Here is a 26,698-nt window from a genome sequence, read left to right as displayed (position 1 = left end):
CTGTTTATCAAAACATCAAGTATTTGAATAAAGGGTCATGTTAATACAATAACATAAAGAAAACAACCAGAGTTCAAAAAATGTTTGGTGTTAGGGTTATGAATCCTAATCAGGGCTGCCTGAAGACCAACAACACAAACAGCAGCCAACAATTTGGCCTTCTGACAGACCGCACTTTACATACCTAAATACAAAATTCACAGTTTGAGAATTCAGAGTTTGCTGAGATCATTAACTGCCACTGACTCAGTTTATCATACAATACTTCAGCCTCTTTATTAGTGATAATACATATAATAACTACCATTAATGTAATGTAACTTCCAGTTATGTTCATGTAATAATAATGTAATCAAATTTTGGAACCAATAATGTAACAACTTGTTGCACATAATGTATGTAAGTTATTACATTCTTGACATTTTATTACACTATGGCTGGGTTAAACTAAATCAATAAAAACATAATAATTTGGGCCAATGATGTAATAATATACTTACATCACTATGTTTCAGTTCAATTATCAAGTGTCAGACTTCCATGATACTTACTCTTACTTACCTGCTCAGAAACCTGACCAATCCTGACTCCTGAATCTTGGTCCTATCTCTGAGTAACTTGTCAATGTCAAAACTAACTCAGGTTTTCGAGCAGGTATTTGAAAGACGTAGCAATAAGGGTAGCTGTTATGGATGCGTAACACGATATAGCCAATAGATAAAACTTAAATAAAGTGATACCTTTTACCTTAACCATGTAGCATTGCATTTCAAGAGACAATGCTAGCAAAATAAAAGTTCAGTTAGCCAGCATTTACCCACTGTGTATTTCACATACAATTCCAACTCACTGTTTTGACCCTGGCTTTGTGCATGCGTGGGAACCTAGCTAACGATCTTTTTTCTGTGGAGTAATCAACATGAACTGCACCACACAAAATGAATGATTTTTTAGAGATCGATCTCGGTCCGGTGGACAGCTCACCCTGTATCCGTCAAAGACAAAAGCAAGCTCATCTGTGCCGAGCTCTACATCTGGCTTGCATCCAGGTCTGGCCCAGCCCACTCTCATGTCTCCTCCCGTCACAGCCTCAAACTCAAAGTACCACTTCCCGGTCTTCACTGCATATGTCCTCTCTACTCTGAAGAAGCGGACCTTGTCGATGCTGACCCGCTCAACCACTTGTCCTAGTGGGTGGAAGGGACAGTCACAGTGTGAGGTCGTAGAACCATCAGAACGTCTCCAACAAATATAGAAAGAGATAACAGAGCCATTAACTGCAGAACAGCAGGTTTAAGTCAATCATTTAGCACCATTATTCTTTCTCATTGTGAACTGAAATATGGAGAGAGGCAGAATCCTTAATCTGGACTGGAAAATTAAGTTACACTTATCAGGACGTAACATCGTAATAAGAATTTTATCACGTACTATATGATGTGAATGCCTGTGCATTTTGACAGACATATGTCCATGAGTCAAACTCACCGCCTTCCTGGTCTGAGGGCTCAATGTTGTATCCGTAGCCAATCAGAGTGCGGATAGCCTCCCGCAGGCTGTCCCTGTTGGACTTCTTGGTGCGCTCGTCCAGCAGAACATAGGGAACCAGACGAGGGTTACGCTTACTCTTCAGATCCTGCACGGAGAATCAAGCAGCTGTCAGAGAAAACTGTATGTACAGTGTAGGCCGGCGTATGGGAGCCAGCTGTTGTGATTGTTACAATTGTGCTGTCAGTCCCTGTAACTGAGACGTTAATTGGCCTTTTATTGCCATCGGGCAACTGCTGTCCATTACTTCCTCTATCTTCCCTGTGTTATTTCCCAGAGCAGCAGTCCCACTGGGGCACAGCCATGGATGTATCATATTAATAGTACTTAAGCAGATTTGTGGAGCTTAATTTGAAATCTTGTGCTGTTATGAAGATCGCAGGATTGTTTGTTTGGTCTCTCATAACAGCTTTCACTGAAATCACCAAAGGGCTTAAATGAAAACCTTCTGGTATTTTCCCAAGGTCAGTTACTTAGGCTCAAGTTATCAACTATGAACCTTGATCTACAAACTGCACAGAAAATGAGAAAAAAATTTTTCATCTAGGTAATTTACACTGCATTCCAATCACACATTTACTTATATATCTGCCAGTAAAAAGAAAAAATATGCAAGTTGGAAAGCAACATTAAAAGAGCTGTCAATGTGATGTATCTTCTGCAGCGCAGAGGATTGTGGGTCAGAATAGCCAGAACAGCTTGCTGGCTTGCATACTGCAAAATAACGTCTGCATGCAGTAGGACATCCTGGTATTGTTGGCCTATTGCATTTGACTTAATATGTATTGGGACATACGCTTTTCTGGTAAACTAAATGGTATGGTAGTATGAGTATTGGAAAACACCTGTAGTTCAGGTAAGGGTCAAATAGAAATTTCAGTATATTCTGTATACAGTTACTTCCAGATGATTTTTGTAAAAATATTATTTGGCATGTAAGTTTGACCTGGTTAACATGGTAGACATGGCAAGAACACAAAGTGTCTACTAAAACACAGCCTAGGGTCCAGGCCACCCTCAGGAGGACAGCAAAAATCACAGGAGGACATTTCTTCTGTGTCTGCATACAAAACCATTTAATAAGATAGATTTTTGGCCTCATTCATAAATAGTCAGCTAATTAGTAGGGCACACCTCTATGACCTCTAGCACTGTGATAATGAATCATTATTCTTTTGGTAAGGATGATAACCCTCCTCTGTCGAGTTTTTAAAAGAAAAATGTTAAGCTTATACTAGAAAAGAGACATTTACCAAAGTTAAAGGTTTGAAGAAAGTATAATTGATTTGGGAACCACTGTTCTAAATTGTATATCAATAGATGATTTCAGAAGTCTTCGCTCTGTCCAAAATCTTACATCCGATTTTCCACACTAATGAATGAGCCTTCACTCACTTCATGCAGGAAGAATGATTATACTTATAAATATAATATTTTGCAAAATGCATCAAATAATTTCTCATTGCACGTTTTGAATTAATGTTCCTAACTGAAAAGCAAACAAACCAAACAGACAGCCATGCTTCTTTTCACTTTGTGGAACAAACGCTCTGTGACCACATTCAACATCACACTGTGGGAGAAAATAGCAGTGGATAATTTCTGATTTCAGGGGAGAGTGTTTTATCCAATTTCATGGCAACAGTACCAAAATACACCTAAAGCCTGATTAACAAAAGCTACAGTAGCAGTCAGCGTGTGCAGTTTTAGCTCAACAGATGAGGAGGAGATGAAAGTGTTCTGTACAATATGTTCTGTGTCTTGTTGCCCTTTACTGCAGAACATCTTGCTGAATATTGAATAATGACATACAGCGAGGAAATGTCAGGCCAAACAAACCGTCTGATACGTGCGCTCGTATGGTATGGACAGTAAGAGAGGTGAATTAATGAACCATGAAGGAGAAACAGTGAACATGTAAAAAATACAACCGCAAAGCTGAAACAGAAGAAGAAAAACTCACCTCTCTCTTATACATGCTTTATGTATTCTATACAGTATACATAGGTTTATTAAGGTGAAAATTCTTTCCACCAAAGTTTAGATATTTATATATGCTTTTGAAGGTATATTTTTTCACCAAAATAAAAGTTCAAACATACGCTTTTTAAGGTGAGACACTTTTTTAACCAAAATGAAAGTTTTTATATATATGCTTGTTCAAGTGTACCTGCTGTATACCATAGGTCCATCCCTGTTTGATGCGGTCCTTGGCCCACACATTGTGTGCATTCTCTGCCAGTTTGTCCACTAGCAGCTCCTGGCCTGGACTCAGTTTGATGTCAGACAGGTCCAGAGGAGACGGCTTGTAACCATTGGACATCATGTAGCTACAGGAGGAAAGATGATGAAAAAGGGTTCAGTCAGACAGTTGTTTTCGTTTTATCATATACTGCATTAGGGCTGTACCAAATGTCATTTTTAAACATTCAAAGCTTCTATTGAGTTTTAGAATGAAGTTTGGCATCTTTGTCATCATAACAAAAAAAAAAAAAAAAAAAAAATCATCCTTGAAAAAAATCCTGAATTTGAATAAAGTGATTTATCAGATGAAATGAGTTGTTCTTTTTCTATCTGGGCTGAAATAAACTTTTTGTTATTGTTGTATAAATGCAATTTATGGTTCAGTTAGATTGCTGCTAGACCAGCCCCTTAATACAAGTGTGTATGTGCAGTAAGCAGGAGAGCAAATTTTTTTAACTGCAGTGAAAATGTTTTTGTTGTTGTTGCTGCTGTTTTTTAGAGGCTAAAATGCAAACAAACATGGACTGAAGCAGAATATTGTGTTAGATAAAAAATTTGCAAGTTATGGAAAAGACTGCTTCTCTCTTTTTCTTGTAATGGATTTTTTTTATCTATCATCTTTGCTCTTACTATAGAAAGACCTAAAGTATGATACTGCATGTTTCAGTTGATGGTGAAAATAAAAATCATCCTCCTTTTTAATCTCAGTGTCTCTTATTATTCTTATTACAATCAGTCTGAACCAAGCTACATTTACATAAGAATGAATATACTAAAGGAATTTATACAAAAAAACTAAACATGCAGACTTACTTCTTGGGGAGTTTTATCTTTTTGAGCGAGCCCTCTGCATTTGGGTTGACCTGAACGACACGGCAGCCCAACGCCAGCAGGGTCCTGTGGGGGAAAACAGCATCAAGTGAGTGAGCGAGTGAAGCTTGTCTGCAGATTGTGTTTAATCCACACCTTGACAGTACATGTAGATCCAGCAGGAGCCATAGAGGGGTTGGGAGAGTTCAAATGGAGCAGTGATGGGTTCAATTGAGCATGTCCTAATTTGACAGGAGGAGAAAGGCCAAAGAATACCCAGAGGAATGCACTGGGTGTGAAGAGCTTTTGACAAATTTTCTTCACACCTTGTGAGAGGACAAAGTGACAGGAAAAATGAGTTTGATGTCACTTGGGAACCCATCAGTGTCACCCAGATGTGCCTGCCACTGCAACAGATCAAGATTAATCACAGCAGACCTCAACGTTCTCATGTATCATTTAAAGAGCATTTATGTAAAGCACGTCTGATAATAAGTTTCACTGGGAGCTTTATGAGCAGAACCAAGGGTTGTACTGAGCGCTGACGAGTGAAAAAGGAAGAGGGAGGCTTGTTGGGTTGAGCAACACTGAAAATGGAAATATCCTACACCTGCAATGAGGGTCATATCTGCATTTATTGTTAAGTATTTCATTTTAATCCTTTCTAGTCTGTACACCTTCATTTAGATGATAGATGACAGCATATAATTTCTTTTGACGTGGACATAAATTGAAATGATCTAAATTAAAACTTGTTTAATCATTTCTCTTATTAATCTCCTTTGTGGTTAATGTTTTGATTAAAGCTAGGGTTGGTAACATAATGAAACCAGCAAATGTAAGATAAATTTTGAAAATATCCAACTGAAGAAATCCCACCCACTCACTACAGGACTTCCTCCAAAACACATGAAGCCACACTGCTTGACAGCAGCTGGGAAAAGGGGTTTGGGGGAGGAGCACAGCACATCGTTGTCATCACTACCTGTGTCCAACCAGCACATATCTTACTCAACATGGAAGAAAACACTGATCGTTATCATAATGAATGCAAACAATGAACAGGGCTTTTGTTAGTACTCACAGTTGTTGAGCTAGCATGTTAGTACTGGGAAATTTTGGTTGCACCTCCTCTGCCATTCTCGTGTGACGCTATAGCTTTAGCAATACATCTGCCAAGCCCTTTCAACGGGCAGAGTGGACATACTGTAAGTCGGCAAATTTGTCTGGAGACACAGGAAGACAAGTCTTCCAATCATTTCATGGGCTAAGATGGACTTCTACAAGCCTGCAACCCTTTTTCTCTTATTTAAAAAGCATTTGATACTTGATTCATGTCAGGATGTAAAGAACAATACAACAAAAATGCTTCTGAAATTGTATTCATTACCTACTTTTGCTTTATCTATGTGTCTTAGTATGTCTGGTAACTTACAGTGAAAACAACATTCAGTGCACAGCATTGTTTGTCCTACCACCAAATACAGTTATACAGAAATTAGTGCAAGACCAAGCAGGCATGGAAATGAAGTTACAAGCTATAATTTTGGTTATGTGCTTTTGCAATTTTGATTTCCTTTTTCTGTGATGCATTTTGCAACAAAAACATCCACAGCATGGTAATAATTAAATTATTCTGTCAGGCTGAAAATATTTCAGTATCGCTGTATCAACCTTCAAAACTAATCTTGTCTTTTTTGTTTGTATTTAATCTGTCTGTTTCTCTCTATGACTCTATCCCACACTTTCTTTCTTCTTCTCTTCAAAAGCCAAAATACAGTGGAGAAAATCAATCCATAATACTCAACGTACTTGAGAGTTTCTGTTGACATCTGCAGATTGTAGTTCTTTTCTGTCTCTGGCAGCTTGGAGAAATCCACCAGGCACGGATGCTGCCGCTTATTATCATCCCTTATCTATGAGAGAAAGAACAGCCACAGAGACAATATTTCAACTTCCCTCTGTTGTCTGCAACAGTAACTCTACACCATGTGGGGAAGTTTACTAAATATATGCATATGAAAGACACAGCCTTGTAAGTCAGTGTCATTGTGAACCAAGAAGGAGAGGGGAATGTGGTTTAAATACAGGCTGCTACTGGTTGCAGTGATAAGACAGTCTACTCTAGTGAACATGTTATGAAAGAGGAACAAGGGAGCATGTTTTCTTGGGGGAGATAGAAAGGTGTACGGCTGGAATACCAAGTGAGAGGTGGAAGGCCTCTCTTGAGGCTGCACCTTATGCCAAATAATCCCTTTGGCAATGCTGCTCAGAGGAGGCGGCATGGCAATGGCGGATGTTTACCAAGAAAACATGCAGGGCTGTGTGCAGATATGCAGCTGTGTGTGTGTGTGTGTGTGTGTGTGTGTGTGTGTGTGTGTGTGTGTGTGTGTGTGTGTGTGTGTGTGTGTGTGTGTGTCCAGTGAACACCAGCCAGCTCTTTTGTGAATAGTACAAGAACTCTATAGGAAATCTGTTCTCTGGCAGCTCTTCCTCACGCAGAATTACATTTGTGGAACGAACAATAAATTAAAAAGGTATTTTTATGCAAGCAGAGCTAAATAACAAACGGTACTTTGCTTATTCCCTCTGCTGTAGGGCATCCTCTGTGACTGCTGCTGTAATTAATCACAATGAAAGACAACTACAGAGCACAAAATGAGCTGCAGTGTAAACACGTCCAAAATACATCTAGTACTATGTGCACCTCAGCTGTCTCTCAACATGTGTTAAAGCCTATGACCCCCTGAGCCAAAGTAAAAAAAACCAAAAAAAAACAACAACAACAACAAAAAAACTAAACGACAAAAATTGAAGTTTAGACTTTGATATTTACTTACTAAATTAAAGATTCGATTGAGGAGTTGGGAAGGACAGGGGCCTGGATAAAAACTGACTGGTAACAGAGGGAGGACTCTGATAGGTACAGTATGTTTGTATTATAAACATAAGAGCTGTGTTCCATATTGTTGTTCGTGTTGTCTGTTCCTTTAAGGGCAAAACAGGTTACTTTGGCGCGATCCTTTAGCTAACGTACAATAAACCAGAATATTAGTCTTTTGCAGGCAAAAAAGACAAATTGCGAATATGTTTGCAATATAGATCTTATGGTATAGAACGATAATTGAAGAATTTGGTTGATAAATGCACAACAATCCTTTTAAATTCTTTTTTTTTACATAAGTGTATTCCTGCCACACCAGACAAAGTAATATGGATCAGTATCATGATAACATTAAAAGTTTATTGTTATAACAATATATTTTCATGTTATTACAACACACAAACTTATCATGTTTCATGCATATCTTGTTATAAAAGTTTCATGTTGTTATAACCCCAAACATTTCATGTTATACCATAATAACTTACTGTTAAAACATAAAACATTTCACATTATTACATTATTTATATTGTTATAATGTGACATTATGAAATTGGAAGTTACTATATTGTTATAACAAATAAAGTTTCTTGTTATAACATAAGTTTGTATGTTATAATAACATAAAAATATATTGTGATAATTTGAAAAACATGAAACTGATCCATTTTTCTCTTTCCTGCGTGGCAGCAGTACACTACCATAGTGTTTGACTGATAATATTGAGAACATATGCTAGGCTTTCTATTTCTCTGTTTACTAAAAATATGAAGAATGATGGAATATTTTTGGAAATACACTTGTTCACCTTCTTGTTGGGAGATCTGTACATTAACTATGAAGCTATAAGCAGAAGATGAGATAAATATGAAGCTGCTTAGCATAAATACTGGTAGAAGAGGGAAACATCTAACCTTACTTTCGCCAAGCAATTTTCCCCAGCATCAAGCACTTATCATAAGCTAAGCTAAGGTAAGAGAGTGGTATTGATCTTCTCATATGGTATAACTCAACAAACAAGCATTTTTCCCAAAATGTCAGACAACAATAAAAAAGCATGTGTTGGGTTTACATCTGGATGACGGATTATGTCTTTAAAGAATCAATAAAATGTCTTTTACAATAGGAGAAATTAAATGCAAACAACAATGCAAGAACAAGTACATGCTCACTTCTTGGTTTATTGCTGCGCTGAATTTGCCAAAACACCCTGTTCTGCCCTTTGGTGAAACAAGTCTTTGTAGTTTATGACTTATACTAAAACACAGACACAATGACTCTGCTACCTACAAACAAACTGGAATGAATCATCTGAATGAATGGTATGAAAAGCATCGAAAATGGTAAAATGTGTTCTTTCCACTTACCCTCTTTTTTGGTGTGAACCGCAAATTATAAAAGAGAAAGCAAGATGACGTACAGGCTTTTGATGATTCACTTCTAATACTGCTAACAACGAATGCACTTTAAGCTGGCATTTAACTAAAATCTGTCAAGATAATGTGTAAATGTTCTCCACAACATGGCAAAATGTATGGGTTATGCTTTTATTTTCGAAACCAGAGTGATGATTTTGCTGCAAAACTTTCATAGAAGAAAAATCTGCGTAGTTCTCACCTTGCCGTACGACCATCCCAGCTCAATTTTATTCATGCCCCACAGTTCATGGATGTTCTCAGCTAACTTGTCTCGAACCTTCTCTAAATGAAGCGGCATGACAATCTGGGGAAACAGGGATGTAAAAACTTAAATAGTGGGAGGGCACTGACATGTTTGTCGTAAGGATCTTCTCCTGTTAGTTTACCTGGCTAGTTTCAACAGGTGTGGGGATGAAGGAGGCCTGAGACAAGAACTGTGCGGTGCCCAGCAGATCTCGGACTCCATCCACATCCCTCTTGTACTCTTTCACCGGCTCCACCTTCATCTTCTCTTTCGGCAGCAGGGCTTCATAACATGGAGCGTAACTCGATGGAGGCAGGAACTTGAAGTCACCATGTCGACCGCCCAACAGGAAACGTACCCTAATGAAATACCATAATAACATTATAATCTGTTGGCTTATTCTAGTCTCTACTTGCACAATATAGTGCTACGCATATCCATGTTTACTTCCTGTCAACTTAACAGTAACATTATCGCTGCCTCCAACCTTGATTTTTCAGCTTTTAGATTGTGACTTCACTTTTCACTCTTAGCTTGGTACACATTGTTAAAAGTATTTACCGTTTGTCTTTTTTTGATTATCACCACAGAGTCTTAGATAGCCATTAAAAAAGAAACACCAAAAACATCCTGGCTCTTTTTCCCACTGCTTCAACATGAACTAACTCTGGTTTAGTTGAAACAAACTCTTAATTCACCAAGTGAGATGAGAAAATACGGGAGAGGAGAAAATTGGAGGTCGGTTATTAGAAAAGCAGCTTGGAGAAACAGCGTGTCGAGCCAGAATATTTTCACATCTAATGCAGTGAATTAAGGGTTTATTTTGACCAAGCAACATGAGGTGCTTATTGTTGGAACAGCTGAAAGATAAGCCAAGATGTTTTTTTGTTGATTTCTATTGTGTTTTGTTTTGAAGTTTGAATGAAGAAAAAGTTATCCAAGTTGTAAAAAGTTGTAGGCAAAGATAACATCACTGTAGCTTTAAAAGGCAGTAAGCAGAGGTGCAGCTTGTTAAACGGATATATGTTGCACTATATTGTGCAAGTAGAGAATCATTCTATACGTTAAACATGTAGGAGAAAAAAGTTGATGGGGGTTAAAGTGTGTGTAAATATAAACTGTATATTTAATCATAAGTCATAATCAGACAGCTATTAATGAACGAAGCAGCCAGTGAAAATAAAACCAACCATGCGGCTAAATGTAACTGCTTTTTCCTCTTCAATCCGCTCCAGTCTCTGCTCTAACAGGGACAAGTTTAGCTCTGAGACTGGAAAAAAAAAAAAAAAAAGGAAAAAGCGTCTCAGGCCATCACTGTGAAGAGGCTCTCCTGAGGCCACCCAAAAATAGCTACTCAAGTAGTAGTGGTGACGCAACCAAGCCCATTCTGACTGCAGCCCTCAATTATTGAGCAGTGAAAGATGTGAGGCTGTCATTTCCTGGCACGTTTAAATCCGTGGAGATGTTCACCCTGTTCACTGGGTCAGGTTCAAGTACAAGCTCGCGAGGTGTCATTATCCACACAAGAGTGGTTATAAGGTGGCACTTACCAAATAAAATGTAAACCATCAACAGTAAGAAAGAGATGAAATAGAAGCTGACAAATTTAGTTTTGGGGATTTTTAGATCATTTATTATAAAATTAATGTTATGTTGCATAAAATAATTGTAACAGCTTTTCGATTTTAATGCTCGAGTTGTAAAAAGAAACATCTGGCAGTATTATAGGATAAAGATGGCTGTCTACACACTCTCCAAGCAAACGGTGGGGTTGGCAGTGGCAATGTCTGCTGTACAGGGGAATTTCTTAAAGCAGATTGACACTTGCGTGCCAACTCCCACCCCTGGAACTGTGATTTCTGTTGTCTCCAAACTGAAAAACCTCTTGAAGCTGGGTATAGGGGGTATATTCATATCCCATCAGGATGAACTGTAATAAACTTTGGTGATTGCCTGACTTTTTATCTTGCGTCATCCTTAAATCATTTTAAAGCAACATTATGCAATGATTCAAAATCATTTTGATGCTACACTGACTTGTAATGTAACACTTCACAGCACTAAGTCATACACCACGAACTATGTCACTGGTCATATTTTATGGAAAAAATGTTTTCTGGTTTTCCCTCCGTTTTCCTCTGGCTGCCCTGCATCAACTCTCTGGAGCCTCTTGATGCTTAAGCTGCTAGTTAGCTAGATAGCCATGCAGGTTCCTGTTTACCACCTTGGAACTGCGATGAGGAGTTTTTCGTGGCCGCAGGAGGAGTCTATGCTGTGCAAAATTAGAAGGTAGCAAGACAGATGCCAAGCTGGCCTTGTTGCTGTTGGACTAGTTTGGTTGTGTTTGCAAAGTTGCCAACTCCCTAGTTTTTGCTCATAAGTAATGGAATCATAACAAACACAAGTGTACAGCTGTCCATATATACGAGTGAGAGTGGAATCGATCTTCTCATAGAACTCTCAAACAAACAAGTATTTTTACCAAGATGTCAGAGAATAACTGCATCAAAAAAAAAAGCATCCGCTGAGTTTACATTTGGATGTGGGACTATGTCTTTAAAGAATCAATAAAATTTCTTTTAAATGAGGAAAGCTGTACTCTGAATTCCAAAATCCAAATCTCAAAAAATACCAACTCTTGCATAATGGTACTTTAACATGTCCCACCTGCAAAACTAATGTCATTCCCATCAGCCTCAGCTGTACTTTGTGACAATGATCATTTTGAAATGTTCACATACTGACGTGCTAAATTAGGCTTAGATGAACAATGAAACATTATACCTGGTTATATATATGCATGATACCATACTCACATTAGCATTTAGCTCAAAGTACTGCTGTGTCAAAGTACAGCCTCACAGAGCCAATACAGACTCTCTGTTCGCAGATGAAACAAAGTCTAAATGGCCACAGGAGATTCCAGCATCTTTGACAGACAACGACATGTTGCTTTAACCATGATGCCTCTATGAGACAATTTTCTGAATCATGTCCAACTCTCAATTCCCTTTCCACTGCTCATACGCCATCAGATGCGATGTAATATATTCTGAGAATTAGTTTTCACCAGGCAATAAAGATTGAATTCACTTTCAAGTGGCTTACATGACCAAATAAAATCAGACTGGTGTCTCGGTGTCAGGTGTCTCTGTGCTTCAAGGAGTAAAAAGCTGCTAACGCCAAACACCGCTTTGCTCCACAAAGTCGGAGTCAATCAAGGAATTGTGGAAAAACCGCTGGAGCTTGAAATTCCATTTTAAAGTCTTGTCAATCACGCTATCTGTCGTCGTCATGGCAACAGAGCGGAGCATGAAGCCAGCCTATTTTACCTGTGTCCAATCTCAAGGGCTTGAGGATTAATGAATTTTGACCAGAATGAGTAGGTGGATTAGATGGATTTCATGCAGGCGGTGTTTGTGTGAGTGTAGGTGTTCGGTATACACAGGGCGCCGCTGCATATTTCTTTTGGCTTGAGCGTGTCTGTCTCGCCTGATCTGTGCTTCTGTTTAGCTCATTCATCATCCAGGAATTTCAGACAAACAAATAAACACTCACTTGACCCCTGCTGAGAAGCTGACGACAGGGAAGAAGAGTCCGTCTGTGTTGAAATTTTCGAACATGCCCTGAACAGGCTGTCCGTTGATCCTGAAAGAGATGCTGGGAGCTCCCAGGTCCAGACAACAGCTCACCACATCCTCTGAGGTCAGGATGTGCTGGTTCATGGACGCAACCGCCCGCGGGATACGACCTGGTTAGGATACACACACAAACACACACACACAGTTATGTGAAATATGACCCAGTGAGTGATGCTGGCACAGATCACATCCGTCTCTCACACACATACACACACACACACAAACAGGACTGAACACACAAAATGCACACAGATACACACACTCTGGGCAAGGAGATCGTCCCTGCAGGGTACTGGTTCTGTCTAGACACAACCTGGCTGTAGCCCAGGGTTAACACTCATCTTTAATACATCAGCTTATTATGATATGAGCCCAGTTACAGATTGGGGGAGAAAAAAGTTGCACACTTGTAGCCATGATGCAAAAATAATATTTTAACAATTTACCAATATTTTCACATGACAGTCTTCCTCGGGGTACTGAAGGACATGACAACTCAACTGACATTAAAAACAGGATGAGACACAGGTCAGTTACTGTCATAGGAGGAGTGAAGAAACCAGAAAAAAAAATATGCCTATTAGAGGGGGTAATTTTGATGTTCTTGTTTATAAGATGATTTTTTTGGGGGGGATATAAGCCCTAAACACCCTGGTCCCTAATTAGTATTTTGTATTAAAAATCATTGTTGGGCAAGTATATAGAGTTTATTGTTTAAAGTGCACAATCACTTAGATGTCTTCCCTCTAGTTCTGTCCTCAGCCATATTTTACTTCTGTTTTTCTACAAATCTTCATCTATGCAAAAATGTTTTTTCCTCACACAATGTGTAAATGTAATTAAGGACACTCCTTCCCCATCAGGGATCACACCTGTGTCTCGTGTCTCTACTGTCATGTCAAAACCTTGGTAAATTATTAAAATATTATTTTTGTATCATGGCTACAAGTCTGCCAGTATTTTCTCCCACAAACTGTACTTTTTCATGGTCAGAATCTCTCCAATACTGGTGTGCATCCCTCCTTCCCACTCATCATGAGCTGAGTTACACACACAGAGAAACACTGAATTTTCTTCCTCCCACTGACCTGACCAGAGGTGGAGTCCATCAAATCCAAACGAGTAGAGGTCATCTCCAACTCCGTTGCCTCCCCAGCCCTCTCCTCCTCCCGGGTAGGGAGCGTACCCTTTAGTGTTGGCCCAGCCCACCCTCAGGTGGGAGGGCTCACTGGTCACAAAGTGGTCCACCTGGTCAATCATCAGCTCATAGTACCACTTCTTATACTGAGCCGAGCCTTCGCTTACCCCTAAGAAGATGTTCGGCCTCATACTGGCAATGAAGTGAAAAATGAAATCATTAGTTATCCCTCAGAGGGAGTTAGATGTTCTCATATTCATTTGTGATATGTTTTCTTTTTTCTGAAAACTAATGAAAAAAATACGGCTTTAGGACAAGATAATTCAATTTGCCTCTAATATATTTGGTTCAGGAAGTTTCTAAAAACTGTCGATATCTTGAAACAAAGCAGAGCAAAGTAGATCATTTCTCTAAGGGCAAGAAAATGAGCCAAAGAGATTTGTGAGATAAAATTTGACTTAAAATGATCTCACCCTCACCAAAATACTTCTTTTTCATTGTAGAAAGTCTACAGTCAAAAGATAATGCAAAATAAAAGGAGATTTATATGCTAAGTACAAAATCAGTATACATACAGAGTTTCATAGGCCAAACCAACACATTGTGGCTGAGCGTATGTGGTCCACAAAGCAATTTAAAGACCTTGTTGTTAAGTGTACATGGCCTGTATTTGACATATAGTTTTAGGTGTTGACCATGTACACTCACTCACAATGGACTGGTTGTTGCTCTGGACGCAGTTACACCAGCTGTTCGTACAGTCAAACTGAGTCTTGTTATAACGTGAGTATTTAAAGAACACAATCTAAGGTAGTCTGCAAACACCTTGTCCATCCAAGTGTGTAGGACAACTTACTGTCACCACAAAACTTACACATTCAAAAACGAACAAACAAACAAACAAACAAAAAAACACCAGAGCCACTGTTTGGTTTGTCTGTTCCGGGCGACTGTAGAAACACGGTGCTGGAAATGGCAGACTCAACTCTGTTACTTTAGAATGAGCCATTTATGTCACAAAGAAACTACAACTCTTATTTTTTAGGTGACTATACACTAATTAAAATCTACTTTTAAATATTACATTCCATTTCTGCCATATTTTCCAGATAGATCCTTGTAATTCTCACACATTGGATGTTTAAAAGTAGAGGTTGCCACATCACTGCGTTAGAACAAGCTGCACCACACAAACTAGTTGCTAGACAGAAATAAAACATATTTAGACTCAGTTATTACAAGGTACAACAGTTGTGTAGCTAACTGTACCAACTGACAAAGTTAGCTTGCTAATATATAAAGATGTTTAGACTGAAGAGTAAAGGAGTTAATACGGACATCACGTGTATAATAATAATGTAGACTGGGAAGATTTCACAAAAACAGCACTTCATACCTCAACTTTGAAAATGTCACGTCAACAACTAATTGACCAAATAAAGTACTTTACACACAAATTAGTGAAAGATTCACGAGTAGCTGGTGCAACCTAGTCCTGTACACCAATCACAGACTAGTACTTTAATCACTTGGTAACAAATGAGATCGTGGTACCTCACTTTGGATCACTGCATTTTTACATGTAAGTTTAAAATGTGGATTAATCTAAAAAAGCATGAAAAGCGTGATGTTGAAAGGAGGCGTGGTACTTGGATGGCTTTCTAACCTCTGGACATCATTGACCAGCTGGGTTTGCAGCAGCAGATCTCTCTTGGGCAGCAAGTGATCACAGATTAGGTTCTGATTGGTTCGCACAGCTACGCCATTACACACACACAGTGAGCAGAGCACATCCAGAATCTAAAAAAGAAAGCGGAGGCACCAGGGGGGAAAAATGAGCAACAACATCGAGAGGAAGAAGCACAACAGTTCCCCTAAACTGATTACACATTGACCTCATTTGCCCTATTAAACCCTGGATATGAATCCATACCTCTCCTGAAATGACTTATTATCTCTGGCCCTAATCACTTTCCAGGTTGTTGCTCTAGGGAAAAACTCTTTCCACACAACCATTGCATGATTACTCAGAGATGCTTATTGGGGGCAAAAACATGTCCAATAATATCCCTTTGATGTTCGCTTAACAAAGTCACAGAATTAAATTGGCCGAGAAGCTCAGCCAAGGGTGACTGGCCAAAACACACTACGCTTTATCATCGGCCCTTTTCTCCCGCTTCCATTGCAAAATGATACATCCAGGCTGATTTATGACACGGGCCAGCTGACTGCTTGCTCCTGATCTCATTTCACTGTTAAACTGATTGATTCATGATGAGGACACAGGGCCACCAAACCCCCAGGAGCCTTCTGTCAAAGATGGAAGTTTGTATGCTGGTAGAAGGTAAGCACAATGAATTAGTAGCTAAAGAGAGGAAGAGGTGACAAAGAGGCCCAAAGGGAACTGTTATGGAAATGAATGTGCATCCAGTGAAGCATTTTGGCAAGCCTAATGAGGAAAGAACTGGAGATGACTGGATGCAAGATAAACAGGCACTTTTGGTGGTTGTTGTGTGCTTTCTTGCTTGACTAAAAGTTTCTGACAACATCCAAGTTACTGTTGTTATTTCAGTACACAGGTTCAAAGAATAGTTTGACATTTTGGAAAATACACTCATTTGCTTTCTTGCCAAGAGTTACATGAGAAGATATATACCCCTCTCATGTCTTTGGGTAAAAAGGAAGGTGGAGCTAAGCTAAACTGGTTGGCTTAGTTTAGCTTAGCTTAGGTTAGGATGAAGAACAGAAACAGAGGAAATGGCTAGCCTGAATCTCTCCAAATTATTTCACAAAATCTACAGATCAGCACCTCTAAAGGTCATCATATAATTAATGTTATAACATTATATCTACTTTCTTTAATCATACAAAATCCAAAATCTATAAATGATAGTTTGCTTACTCAAGGGAATTCTGTGGCAAACTACTGTTGTCTTCAAACGGGGCTGTGATAACTGCGTTCACGAGGGGAGTTCATTTGATTTCCATTTTAAGGCAGCATACTATTTGGTCAGGGGCAGTTGGCAGGCAAAAAAGGGAGATTTCAGGAAGTTACATATATTGGTCAAGATGTAGGTGCTGGCAGGCAGATTTAGTTACTTTTGTACGTAGCCAGGGCAGCTCTTTGCCCCTCTTTCCAGTCTTAAGGGCTAAGATAAGCTAAGCTAACTGACTCCTCTTATGTTCTGCTCTTTTTTTCTCTGTGCTCAAGTAACAGTTGACCAAGCTTAGTACCCAACAGAACCTTCGTCAACTTTCTCCTGTCCAGTTTTCTGTACTTAGATATGCTGTGTGTTTTGAAAAGACCCATAAAAGGGAAGTAAACACATGCAGTCATATCTTAATTTAGCTAATGTTAGCAAAACACTAGCTAGCTAGGTTACAATTGATGTGAGTTGTATCTGAAATCACTCACTCATTCACCACTTCCTACTCACTATCTAGGGATTTCCATGTAGAAGAAGAAACTCTTTTGGACACCACTCTCTGCGCCATTATTAACATCACTGTCGTCTTTTTTCTTTTAGTGCAATGCCTCATGGGATATAGTGCTTGGTTAGTGACCATCGGATGTGTGATACATTGAGCCCACTATATAGGGTAAAATAACTTTCAGTATACATTCAGACAGCACTATAAATGGCAAACCCACTATATAGTTTTAGTTATAGGTTTTGGCAAAGCATATTTCCCAAAATGTCTATTCCTTTATGAATATACTATATTTCATTGTTTTATTACTCTATTTCTTCTCTACTTTGCTTATTTGGCTATTTTATCTGTTGTACTACTTCTGTCTTTTTCTTAGACCCAAAACTTATGCTCACCCTTATGCTTACTTGGGTTCATTCAACATTCTCTCACCTCAACCACATTGTACATAAACATGTAAAGCTCAGATGTGTCATTATCTTACATCACAGCAGAGATAATGCCCCAGAGTAACACTCCACCGTAGCAGCACTCCTTGCCACTCACCTTGTGGTTGCGTCCGTGCTTGTAGAGCAGTGATATGATGGACTTGATGTGTCCTCTCTGGATGATGTTGAGGGCCTCAGGGCTCTCAATTAAAATGCAGTGCAGAACTTCCAGGATGCCTGCACAGCCGCAAATTCATCAATTAGTTAATACCCGCAGAAGAGAAAGAAACACCAGAGGACACTCATCAGAGACATCCAGTCCGCATAGATGAACAGGGAATGCGCAGCATTGCTGCTGCTGCTACATTCTTTATCATACATTTAAAAAGTAAAGGTATGTAAAGAATTTTTAAGCATGCAGCATCATCTTTTTATATCTTTTAAGACTCATGACTCCATGTTGAGGAGTGCTCAATTACCATTAAAGAAGCTGAATGCAAATTGTCTCACAATGCTGTTTCACTGGAGGCTCAGTACATGAACGAGAGAATGGTAATGAGCATACCTGACGATGACTCCAGTCTCTCCAGTTTGCTAACCAGCCAGTCCAGGTTGTTGGAAAACTGGGTGCAGTTATTTCTATTTCCTCTAATTAGCGCCGCTGCGGGGGAACAAAGAAAGTGTGCACGAGTCAAATTTTACAGGAAAGAAGACAGTTGTTATTCAAAGTTATTTAATGGATCCCCTTCAGCACAATGTCAAATCTCACTTATAATACAACAGCAAAAACAATGTCACCCAAAGGTGGACACCTTAAATGCACGCCGAAAGCCAAGGAACGAGAGAGGTTCCGCTTTGACACCCTTATGCATATTAATTTGGATGATGCTACATAGAGGGAGAGAATGATACAAGGAGAAGGAAGACATAAACACACAGGGACAAACACACCCACATACGTCCTAGCAAGAAAAAAAAAAGACAGGGTCACCCAACGGAGACAGACAGTGAAGAAAGGAGGGAGGCATCCCAAATCCACTTAGCGCTGCGCCAGAGCAGGTGTGTGGAGGAGGGAACGGGGGAAGAGCGAGACGTGGCTGGAACACTAATATGAGCCAGGAGGTGAAATCAGTGTAAATAAGAGTGTGAAGGACACACTTGGAGGGCAGAGGGGCTTCAGAGGGTGAAAGATACACACCACATACACACATCATAAATGGGCTATCCATATTCTTTTCTTGGGAATGTGACATGATGGTAAGAAATTATGTCACAATTTCCTGCTCGGAAATGCATCTCTTGTGTCACAACTGGTGAAGGAAATGTTGAGGCCAAACATCAGCTACAGACGAAGACAGCAGTGTTTTCGCACAGAAGAAATATCTATTTTTCCTGCCAGATCACTTTAGTGAGATGCGTCTCTATCTGACACAGCATATGTTCCCAGTGCAAGAGGTTAAAGTGATTTTGCAGACGCAGGCCTGATGACAGTGTGCTATAGGAACACAAAGAGCACAGCAAGAACAAGTAAACAAAACAGAAAACAGCACAATGATGAGAATTGACATTCAATGGATAAAAAGCCATCTGGCCAATAGGGGACACCAGACATTTTTGAGTGTGTATGTGTGTGTGTGGGGTGTGTGTGATGACTGATCTTGGAGGCACATCACATAAACTGGAAAGCTCTTTTGTATGCAGGGGGCTACATAACACTAAGTCTTTTCCCTACAATGTGAGTATGTTAGCGAGTGTTGGAGAAGGGGTATTCATGGTGTGTGCTGTCTGTGTGTGTATACAAAGGGAGTAACAAGCCATTGATCTGGATCAATACATCAGTTCAGTGGTTAACAATCCATTACGATCAATGCAAAGTGAAAACACTGATCTTTATCATCATATTCAAGACAGCCTTTATTTTTAAATTCCCCAGCTACATGTCTGTATCAGATTTTTTATGAAGATATAACAAAGTTTTGACAGTTTAACTGACTTGAATTTCATTGTGGAAACAACTTTGTCGCTGCAGTCTGTTTTTTTCCCCTGCATTTCCGACATGAGTATGTTGCTTAAGGAGTACCTGGTGCTACAAGTCGGCATTCCCAGCAACAAAAAAAATAGAGTTTTATACACAGTAATATCACTGTATTGTAGGCTTATTAGCTCCCAGTTTGTAAAGCCAGTTAAGAGTTATAAGCTACAACTTGTGGTATGGCTGTACTGCTGCTGGGACAGAATGAAAGTTAATTAGGCACAGCAACAAAAATCTGTTAAATTCTCACAGCAGGGATTACATGTCAGTCAGAAAAGCATAATAATTTTATTGTTTGCCTTGTGTGAAGGGAGGAAGCAAGAAAGTTAGAGATGATTTTGTGTTTCACATAGACAACCCTGTTGCACTGTTGGGAACTGATTGTCTGTATTAACTCTTCTCCCACCTCTCTGACTTTTGCCATCAAACCTGTTACTGACAGCTTGTATTTGTAACTGCCAAATGATATTGTCTCATATCGATTGCAGGCCCCTGAACTGAACTGGATGCTGCTCTGTTGTCAAAAGAACAGATATAGATTGTACTGTGACTGTGAAATCACAAGTGTGAATTACGCCACTAGTGTGTACATGCTCATATCTGATTTCTGGCACCCTCACAATTCAATCCTCCACTGTGAGGCGTCTGTAAATGTCTGGTTAAATACCAGGTCAGCACAGTTCCTCATCATCACTGAACCACCACACTCACAGCTACTTCATCTTCAAACAACATCTCTGGTTTCCGTGATTGATTACAGTCCCAACTCAGCAGGAACATTTGGGTTTGTTTGTTCGTGCGTGTGTGCAGTTGATCGGTGTCTTACCCAACAGCTCATACAGCAGGTTGAGAATGTCTTTCCAGGCTGCTCCGGCCTCTGACCCGGCACACTCCCCAAAGTGGGCGGCACTGTTGTAGACACTCAGACGGTCGATACAGTTCGACACCAGAGTCAGCATGCCCTGAAAAATGCACAGATGTAACACATGAACATACATATTAAGTACATGCATTTTACACCCTTTACACCAGTGGTGCCCAACCCTGGTCCTCAGGGCCCACTGTCCTGCATGTTTTAGATGTTTCCCTGCTCCAACACACCTGATTCAAATGATCAGGCTGTTGTCAGGCTTCTGCAGAGGCTTGATGATGAGCTGATCATTTGAATCAGGTGTGTTGGAGCAGGGAAACATCTAAAACATGCAGGACATGGGTCCCTGAGGACCAGGGTTGGGGAACACTGCTTTACACCTTTAAAAAAAAACAAGCTTGAATGCAGCCTGGTGGCTCTCTCCTGCCTCATTTGGTGGTTGTGTCACGGTGATTTATACTACAGAGACATATCTTTAGTGATCAGATATGCTAAATGGGGGGCGTAAGAAGACAAAATGGAAATTGGAGATGATTTATAATGCCAGGGAAAATCCTGAGTCAGCTTCCTACCATGACAAATTGACCTTCTAAATGTAATACATCAAGGGGTGGGACAGAGATGTGCTATTTTGGTATATTACCATATGAAGGCAGGTAAGTAAGATGAGAGAGAAACTGCTGAAATATGCACGAAAGGATGCACATTAATTCCATTTAGCTAATTCACACTCATGTCTGTAAGCTTGTCGCTGTAGCCTGTTAGAGTTGAGGGAGGTTTGGATAGTTGACATCTCAGGCCCACTCAGTAAGGCAGCTGACATTTCATAATTGATGAAAGCAATTTAGGTCCTAGAGGCTTAGCGGAAAGCTTCAGTGCACTCGGGCCAGCAGGCTCGGGAAAACTTATAACACCAAAAAGTGCTGATGCCTTCAAATGCAATGCCTCCAAATACATGATGGCATTCAAACACACCACAAAGAATCAATTGCTTTACTCTTTCACGCACTTTGTCTTGTGCGAGTTTGCTGCTGCTCTCTCATATATGCAGTCACTTACAAAAATTGTTTCAATCACCAAACTCTTTTCTCTAGGGGGTTTTTAATATTTTGCTGCACTGCAGAACAGCTCGTGGTGTTATTAATTGATATTTCATGGACTGTCAGATAGCTTGTGTTATTTTATGGCAGGGTTATAGCACTCAAGAACAGTCTTGGTTTCAAGACCATGTTCTGAAGGTCTTGGTCTCCGACTCATGATTTTTTCAAGCCCAGTCAAGACCGCAAACATCACTGCTGTGATTGGATGTAAAACTTCCTGCTTCAAATGCAGCCAAAAACTGTACGTTGAAGGGCACTAGCTGCTCAGTTGCTTGCCCCATATTTGCCAGCTAGGTGTGCAAGCTGCCTTATGCAGCTAACAAGCATTGAGGAATGTAGATAATGCAGCATCAACTTTGTGAGAGACTGAGGGGACTGAGCACATAGCGGCAAACTGTTGTAGGCTAGGTCAAACACTTCATGCTGCATGGTCAAAGAAGGTTTTTACGCCATATCACATCAACACCTCTGGCTATATTTGCATACTCTCTGTCTCTCTCTCTGTCTCTGTCTCTGCTGAGTCTGCATCACCCTTTTTTTAATCAGCTGACAACACAAATGTTGCTGAGTCTCTCAGGAATGAACCACACTCACATTCACATTTTTTAGTTGTAAAGCAATTGTTCAGTTCACTGTTTACCAAAAACATTTGCATGTTCAATGTACACATTGCATCTTGACTCAGTTTCCCCCTGCCCTAGGTCTTGGTCTTGATTTGGTATCAACCTCTCAAAGTCTTGGTCTTCTCTCATTCTCAATACTTTCTTGGTCATGACTTGGTGTCAGTTTAGGTGGTCTTGACTGCAACACTGCTTTACGGTGAAACTCACTTCCTGTTTAAATAAGTTCTGTCGGTTCTTGAGCGAGCGTAGCTTGATCTGCCTCTCCTCATGCTCCAGCTCGATGTCAGGGAGCTGGAAATAGGCGATGAGGTCATTGAGGGTTTGGAGCACCTCCTCAACAGGCAGCGAGACCAGCGCCCTATTCTTAACACCCAGACAGTCCAGGTCTCTGGGAGGGAGACACACAGAGAGGACATCAATGCTGACAACACAAAATTTCACTCAGACATGTTTGTGATCATGCACAGTTCTCCAAATAGTCCTATTCATCACAGATGTATTGCCCTCCTGGTAGATATGCTCTAACTGGGAGGCTGAGTAGACTGGAGGAGAGGGAGGCTGTGATGACTAACACGATGTTTAGCCCACAGGTTCATCCATGCTGAAATGCTGATTTCCGCTGGCTGGCTAAAAATAGCTCCTGTCGTAAGCGTGGGAGGGGTGCGGGGAGATGTATGTGTCACCACCGTGGGAGGGAAGCTGACAGACTCTCACATGTTACCGCCATGCGTGCCCCCGAGTCCGGCCCAGGGGACAGCGGGCTGTTTGATAACAAATAAGGGTGCTGGAAGCATCCACTTACGTGCTTCACGAATTCCTTTTTTCACAGCTGGCCGTGCGTAGCCGTGACGCTGCTGCAATGTTTGCCATTCGGAAACGCATGACTGGACCACTGAGTGAGCTGTCTGGGGCTTTGGCGCCGCACTCAGTCAAAACTCACAGGCCCAGAGCTTAACTCTCCACCGGGTGCATTCACAGTCTGGAGGGATGTTACATCATAATTTGTGAGGACTGTGTGAGAGTCTGCAGGGCTTTGAGGAGTCTGTTTTTAGATTTCATCTGTGATTTAGTGATGTTCGGAACTTTTTTTATCATCTCTATTAAAGGGATGGTTTGGATTATTATTGTGGGGTTGAATGAGGTACTTATCAATAGTAGTTTATCAGCTACAGTAGATACTGGTCAGCACGCCACAAGTTTGAAGAGGCAAAGGGGAGCACCAGCACAGAAACTAAGCAATGAACTGCTGCTGACAGACAATAGCAATAGCAGTTTCATTGTAAGCTAAATTTAGAATATTTTTACTGCTTTACTTTGCCATCAGACAACCTTTTCCAACAGGAAACTGTCATTATATAAGTCAAATATTGCTCTTTCAAAAGCTACCAAACTCCATAGGAGAAATCATTATTTTTACCTTGCAGAGCACAAGAATTGCTGTTCTGCCGCTGCCTCGGTCTGTTAGTTTGTTTGTGTTGTTGTGTGACTTTGGTGTTTCAAAAGGTTAGTTTGGATTCACCAAAGTCACACAAAGACGGAAACAAACTGATTATGATAGCAATAGAACAGCAACTCCTGTTTGACTTAAGTAAAATGACTGATTTCACCTTAAGAGTTTGGGTAGTTCAGAGAGAGCGATATTTGGCTTATGTAAGGGCAATTTCCTGTCAGAAATAGCTGTCCTCACTTTTTTTTTTAGGTGGACCTTATTTAAGTGGCTAAAATACCTTTTGTTGCTGACCTTGTCCACAGCAGTACATTGCTGAGCTTCCATGCTGGTACTCTCCTCTACCTCTTCTAACTTGGGGCACACTTCATACAATCCCACATTAAATAATTAGAACTATCCCTTTAATTATGCTCTATCATCATCAGAGTGGCACTTGCGCAACGTGTACCAGTGACAGGACATTTTGCAGATTAGCCTCACAGAGCTGTTCAAGACAAATGTGGGCTGTAATTTGCCTTAATTGAGCAATTTGTGCGATCACGTCACTGCGTGCATTAGTGAGGAATGAGCAGTGTTGTGTTACAATGTTTGGCATACCTGATGAATCGGTTAAAAAGCAATGTGGTGTTGCGGATGATTCGTGCGGCACGGGACTCTTCGTGTTGACAGCGCTGCAGGGTCAACCCGTCATCCATGTGACCTTCAGAATGTAGGCACGCCTTGAGAGGACAGGAGGAGGAAGAGTGGAAGACGCTGTTGTAAGACTATTTATGTGGAAAAGGGGAAAAAATTACCAAAAAAGGAAGAGAGAGCCTTTTCATCACCTTGTAATTAAAAGGTTCTATCAATCTAAATTGAGTTACTGACGGATATTATTCCGTGACAACTTATTAATATTATGTGGGGATTTTTAAGAAACCTGAAGATCAAGTTTTTTTGAAGGTCTTGTGAAGGACAGCTGTACAAATGACGTTTTTCCCCATTATTTTAGATCTTGCTGAGGAGTTTATTTGCATTGTTAGCTATCAGCCATGTTAGCCAACTAACTAGTTTGCAGCTAATGCCAAAATTAAGAGGCAAACGCTAAAAACAGGTTTTCCAGTGACTGGAATAGAGGTTACAGACTCCAGCCTTTATTTGGTGGTCATTTGCAAAAAAGACTGAACTTGAACAAGAGAATGTCTAAGTTAATAACGCAGCAACTTAACCGTTAATTTTTAAAGTTTTAAAATGTATAAAGCTTTGTGAAACACAAAAACATGTCTGTCCTTTTGCAGATCTTTAACAACTCTAAAACCGTCTTAATTTACAAATCTTAAGGCTTCAAGGTTATTTCATAGTCTATATAAGAACTGATGGGGTCTTTAATATGACATACTAATTTCATTCACCCAAAATTCCCCCAAAATAAGACATATTTTGGTCTATCAGAATAAACATCTCTAATACAAAACAAAATGTCACAAAAATATCATAGAAAGCATTCAATTTAAGTTTTTCAAACACATAGCATTAATTTCATGGTTTGAAACAAAGAAATAAACTGAAATGGTCTTCCTTGAAAATCATTGCTTCTTTTCATGTATTGCAAGACAGAACCTCAAAATTCTAAGCAGAATTCTTGGGATTCTTAGGATTTCTATCCACAGATCACCTTTGCTTTTAATATCTCAGAACGCACATATAATGCCAGGGTGCCATTCACTGGAGAGAAAGTGTCCAACTGTCTTCGGCCAGCGCTGAGCCACAATGTCTGGGACACAGGTGCTGACACTACAGGCTATCTGGCTGTGTTTACATGGAGGACACATTGTCATGCACATTATCGCGCGCACACTTCTATCACTTCTGCCACAGTAGCCAAGGGACAAGGTTTATATTTAGTCGAGGCAGAGATCCAGACTAACAGACAATCATCTTAACTCAATCAACTCATTATCCTCAAAATAATTATCCGCTCCGAGGAATCTCATTTATTTATTAATTTGGTTTGTTTTTGTGTGTGCTTTGCATCTGAGGACAGGACGGTGTGTGCTTGTGTTTTTGTCTCCGCTCACTCGTCTCTTGAGGGGACCCAGACGGGCAGATTTGACATCAGGTGCCTGGTAGGAGAGCCACAGTCCCGTGGCCACGTGCATGATGAAGCAGAGCGAGTCCCCATATTTAATCTCTGCCACCCCCATGCCCTCAATGTCCCGCTTGGGGCTCTGCTCCAGCTTCTCCTGCACAGAGGGGAGGGAGGAGAAAATGAACACGTCAAAGCTGTCAGATTGAAATGCCTGAGCACGCTAGTGTAATCACAAAATGTGCACATTCAGACATACTGCATGCAGATTTGTTCTTAATCAACCACCAACCAAATGTCAACTGCATCTGCTGTTTATGGCTCCATCCATCAACTTGAGATGATTGTATTTGTTTTGCTATTAGGATCAGATATAACTGCAACCCATAATCGACACGAGGACCTCAGTGATAAATGGCTTCACTTATATTCTATAATGTGTGCTTTAAATCCACATTGGAAGGGTCACTAATTGGCTCACAATCACCGCCCATATCTAAAAATTCCATTACACAGAGTAAGGCTAAATGGTCGGTTCAGTTAGAGTCTGCAAGTTCAGCTAAATTAACCTCTACGGCATAGCTTTCACTGGACCAATAATTCTTGCAATTTTCATTGTCCTTGAAAAAAACGGTGATTTTCCAGTCCAAGGGGAAGTGGGCAGTTCATTTGTAAAGGTTTAGAGGTGATCGTTTAAAACTCCTTCCCAGTGGTGTTTAAAGGCATAGTTCGGATTGTTTAATGCAGGGTTGTATTAGATACTTATTGAT

The 26,698-nt window shown here is 40.2% G+C and overlaps 1 protein-coding gene across 8 annotated transcripts in view; it reads right to left on the bottom strand.

The window, feature by feature from the left end:
- LOC146310615 (ryanodine receptor 3) overlaps positions 1 to 26,698 on the bottom strand; it is a 148,688-nt gene that overhangs the window by 71,512 nt on the left and 50,478 nt on the right. For all 8 annotated transcript variants that reach the window (XM_084741868.1, XM_084741872.1, XM_084741869.1 and 5 more), the window contains exons 11-26: positions 25,921 to 26,085; positions 24,461 to 24,582; positions 22,621 to 22,801; positions 20,646 to 20,781; positions 18,353 to 18,448; positions 17,906 to 18,024; positions 15,594 to 15,727; positions 13,878 to 14,119; positions 12,707 to 12,899; positions 9,291 to 9,507; positions 9,104 to 9,208; positions 6,415 to 6,518; positions 4,606 to 4,689; positions 3,719 to 3,878; positions 1,489 to 1,636; positions 985 to 1,187 (exon numbers count right to left, since the gene is read on the bottom strand). In XM_084741868.1, the coding sequence (XP_084597994.1) occupies positions 985 to 1,187; positions 1,489 to 1,636; positions 3,719 to 3,878; positions 4,606 to 4,689; positions 6,415 to 6,518; positions 9,104 to 9,208; positions 9,291 to 9,507; positions 12,707 to 12,899; positions 13,878 to 14,119; positions 15,594 to 15,727; positions 17,906 to 18,024; positions 18,353 to 18,448; positions 20,646 to 20,781; positions 22,621 to 22,801; positions 24,461 to 24,582; positions 25,921 to 26,085 (2,409 nt within the window). The remainder of the gene's footprint in view (positions 1 to 984; positions 1,188 to 1,488; positions 1,637 to 3,718; positions 3,879 to 4,605; positions 4,690 to 6,414; positions 6,519 to 9,103; positions 9,209 to 9,290; positions 9,508 to 12,706; positions 12,900 to 13,877; positions 14,120 to 15,593; positions 15,728 to 17,905; positions 18,025 to 18,352; positions 18,449 to 20,645; positions 20,782 to 22,620; positions 22,802 to 24,460; positions 24,583 to 25,920; positions 26,086 to 26,698) is intronic.

The sequence above is a fragment of the Lutjanus erythropterus genome, chromosome 18 (assembly GCF_056507025.1).
Source record: "Lutjanus erythropterus isolate fLutEry1 chromosome 18, fLutEry1.hap2, whole genome shotgun sequence".
NCBI classification, from domain to species: domain Eukaryota; kingdom Metazoa; phylum Chordata; class Actinopteri; order Lutjaniformes; family Lutjanidae; genus Lutjanus; species Lutjanus erythropterus.
Note: the sequence above shows the minus strand (reverse complement) of the source record. Positions and strands in the feature narration are given on the sequence as shown.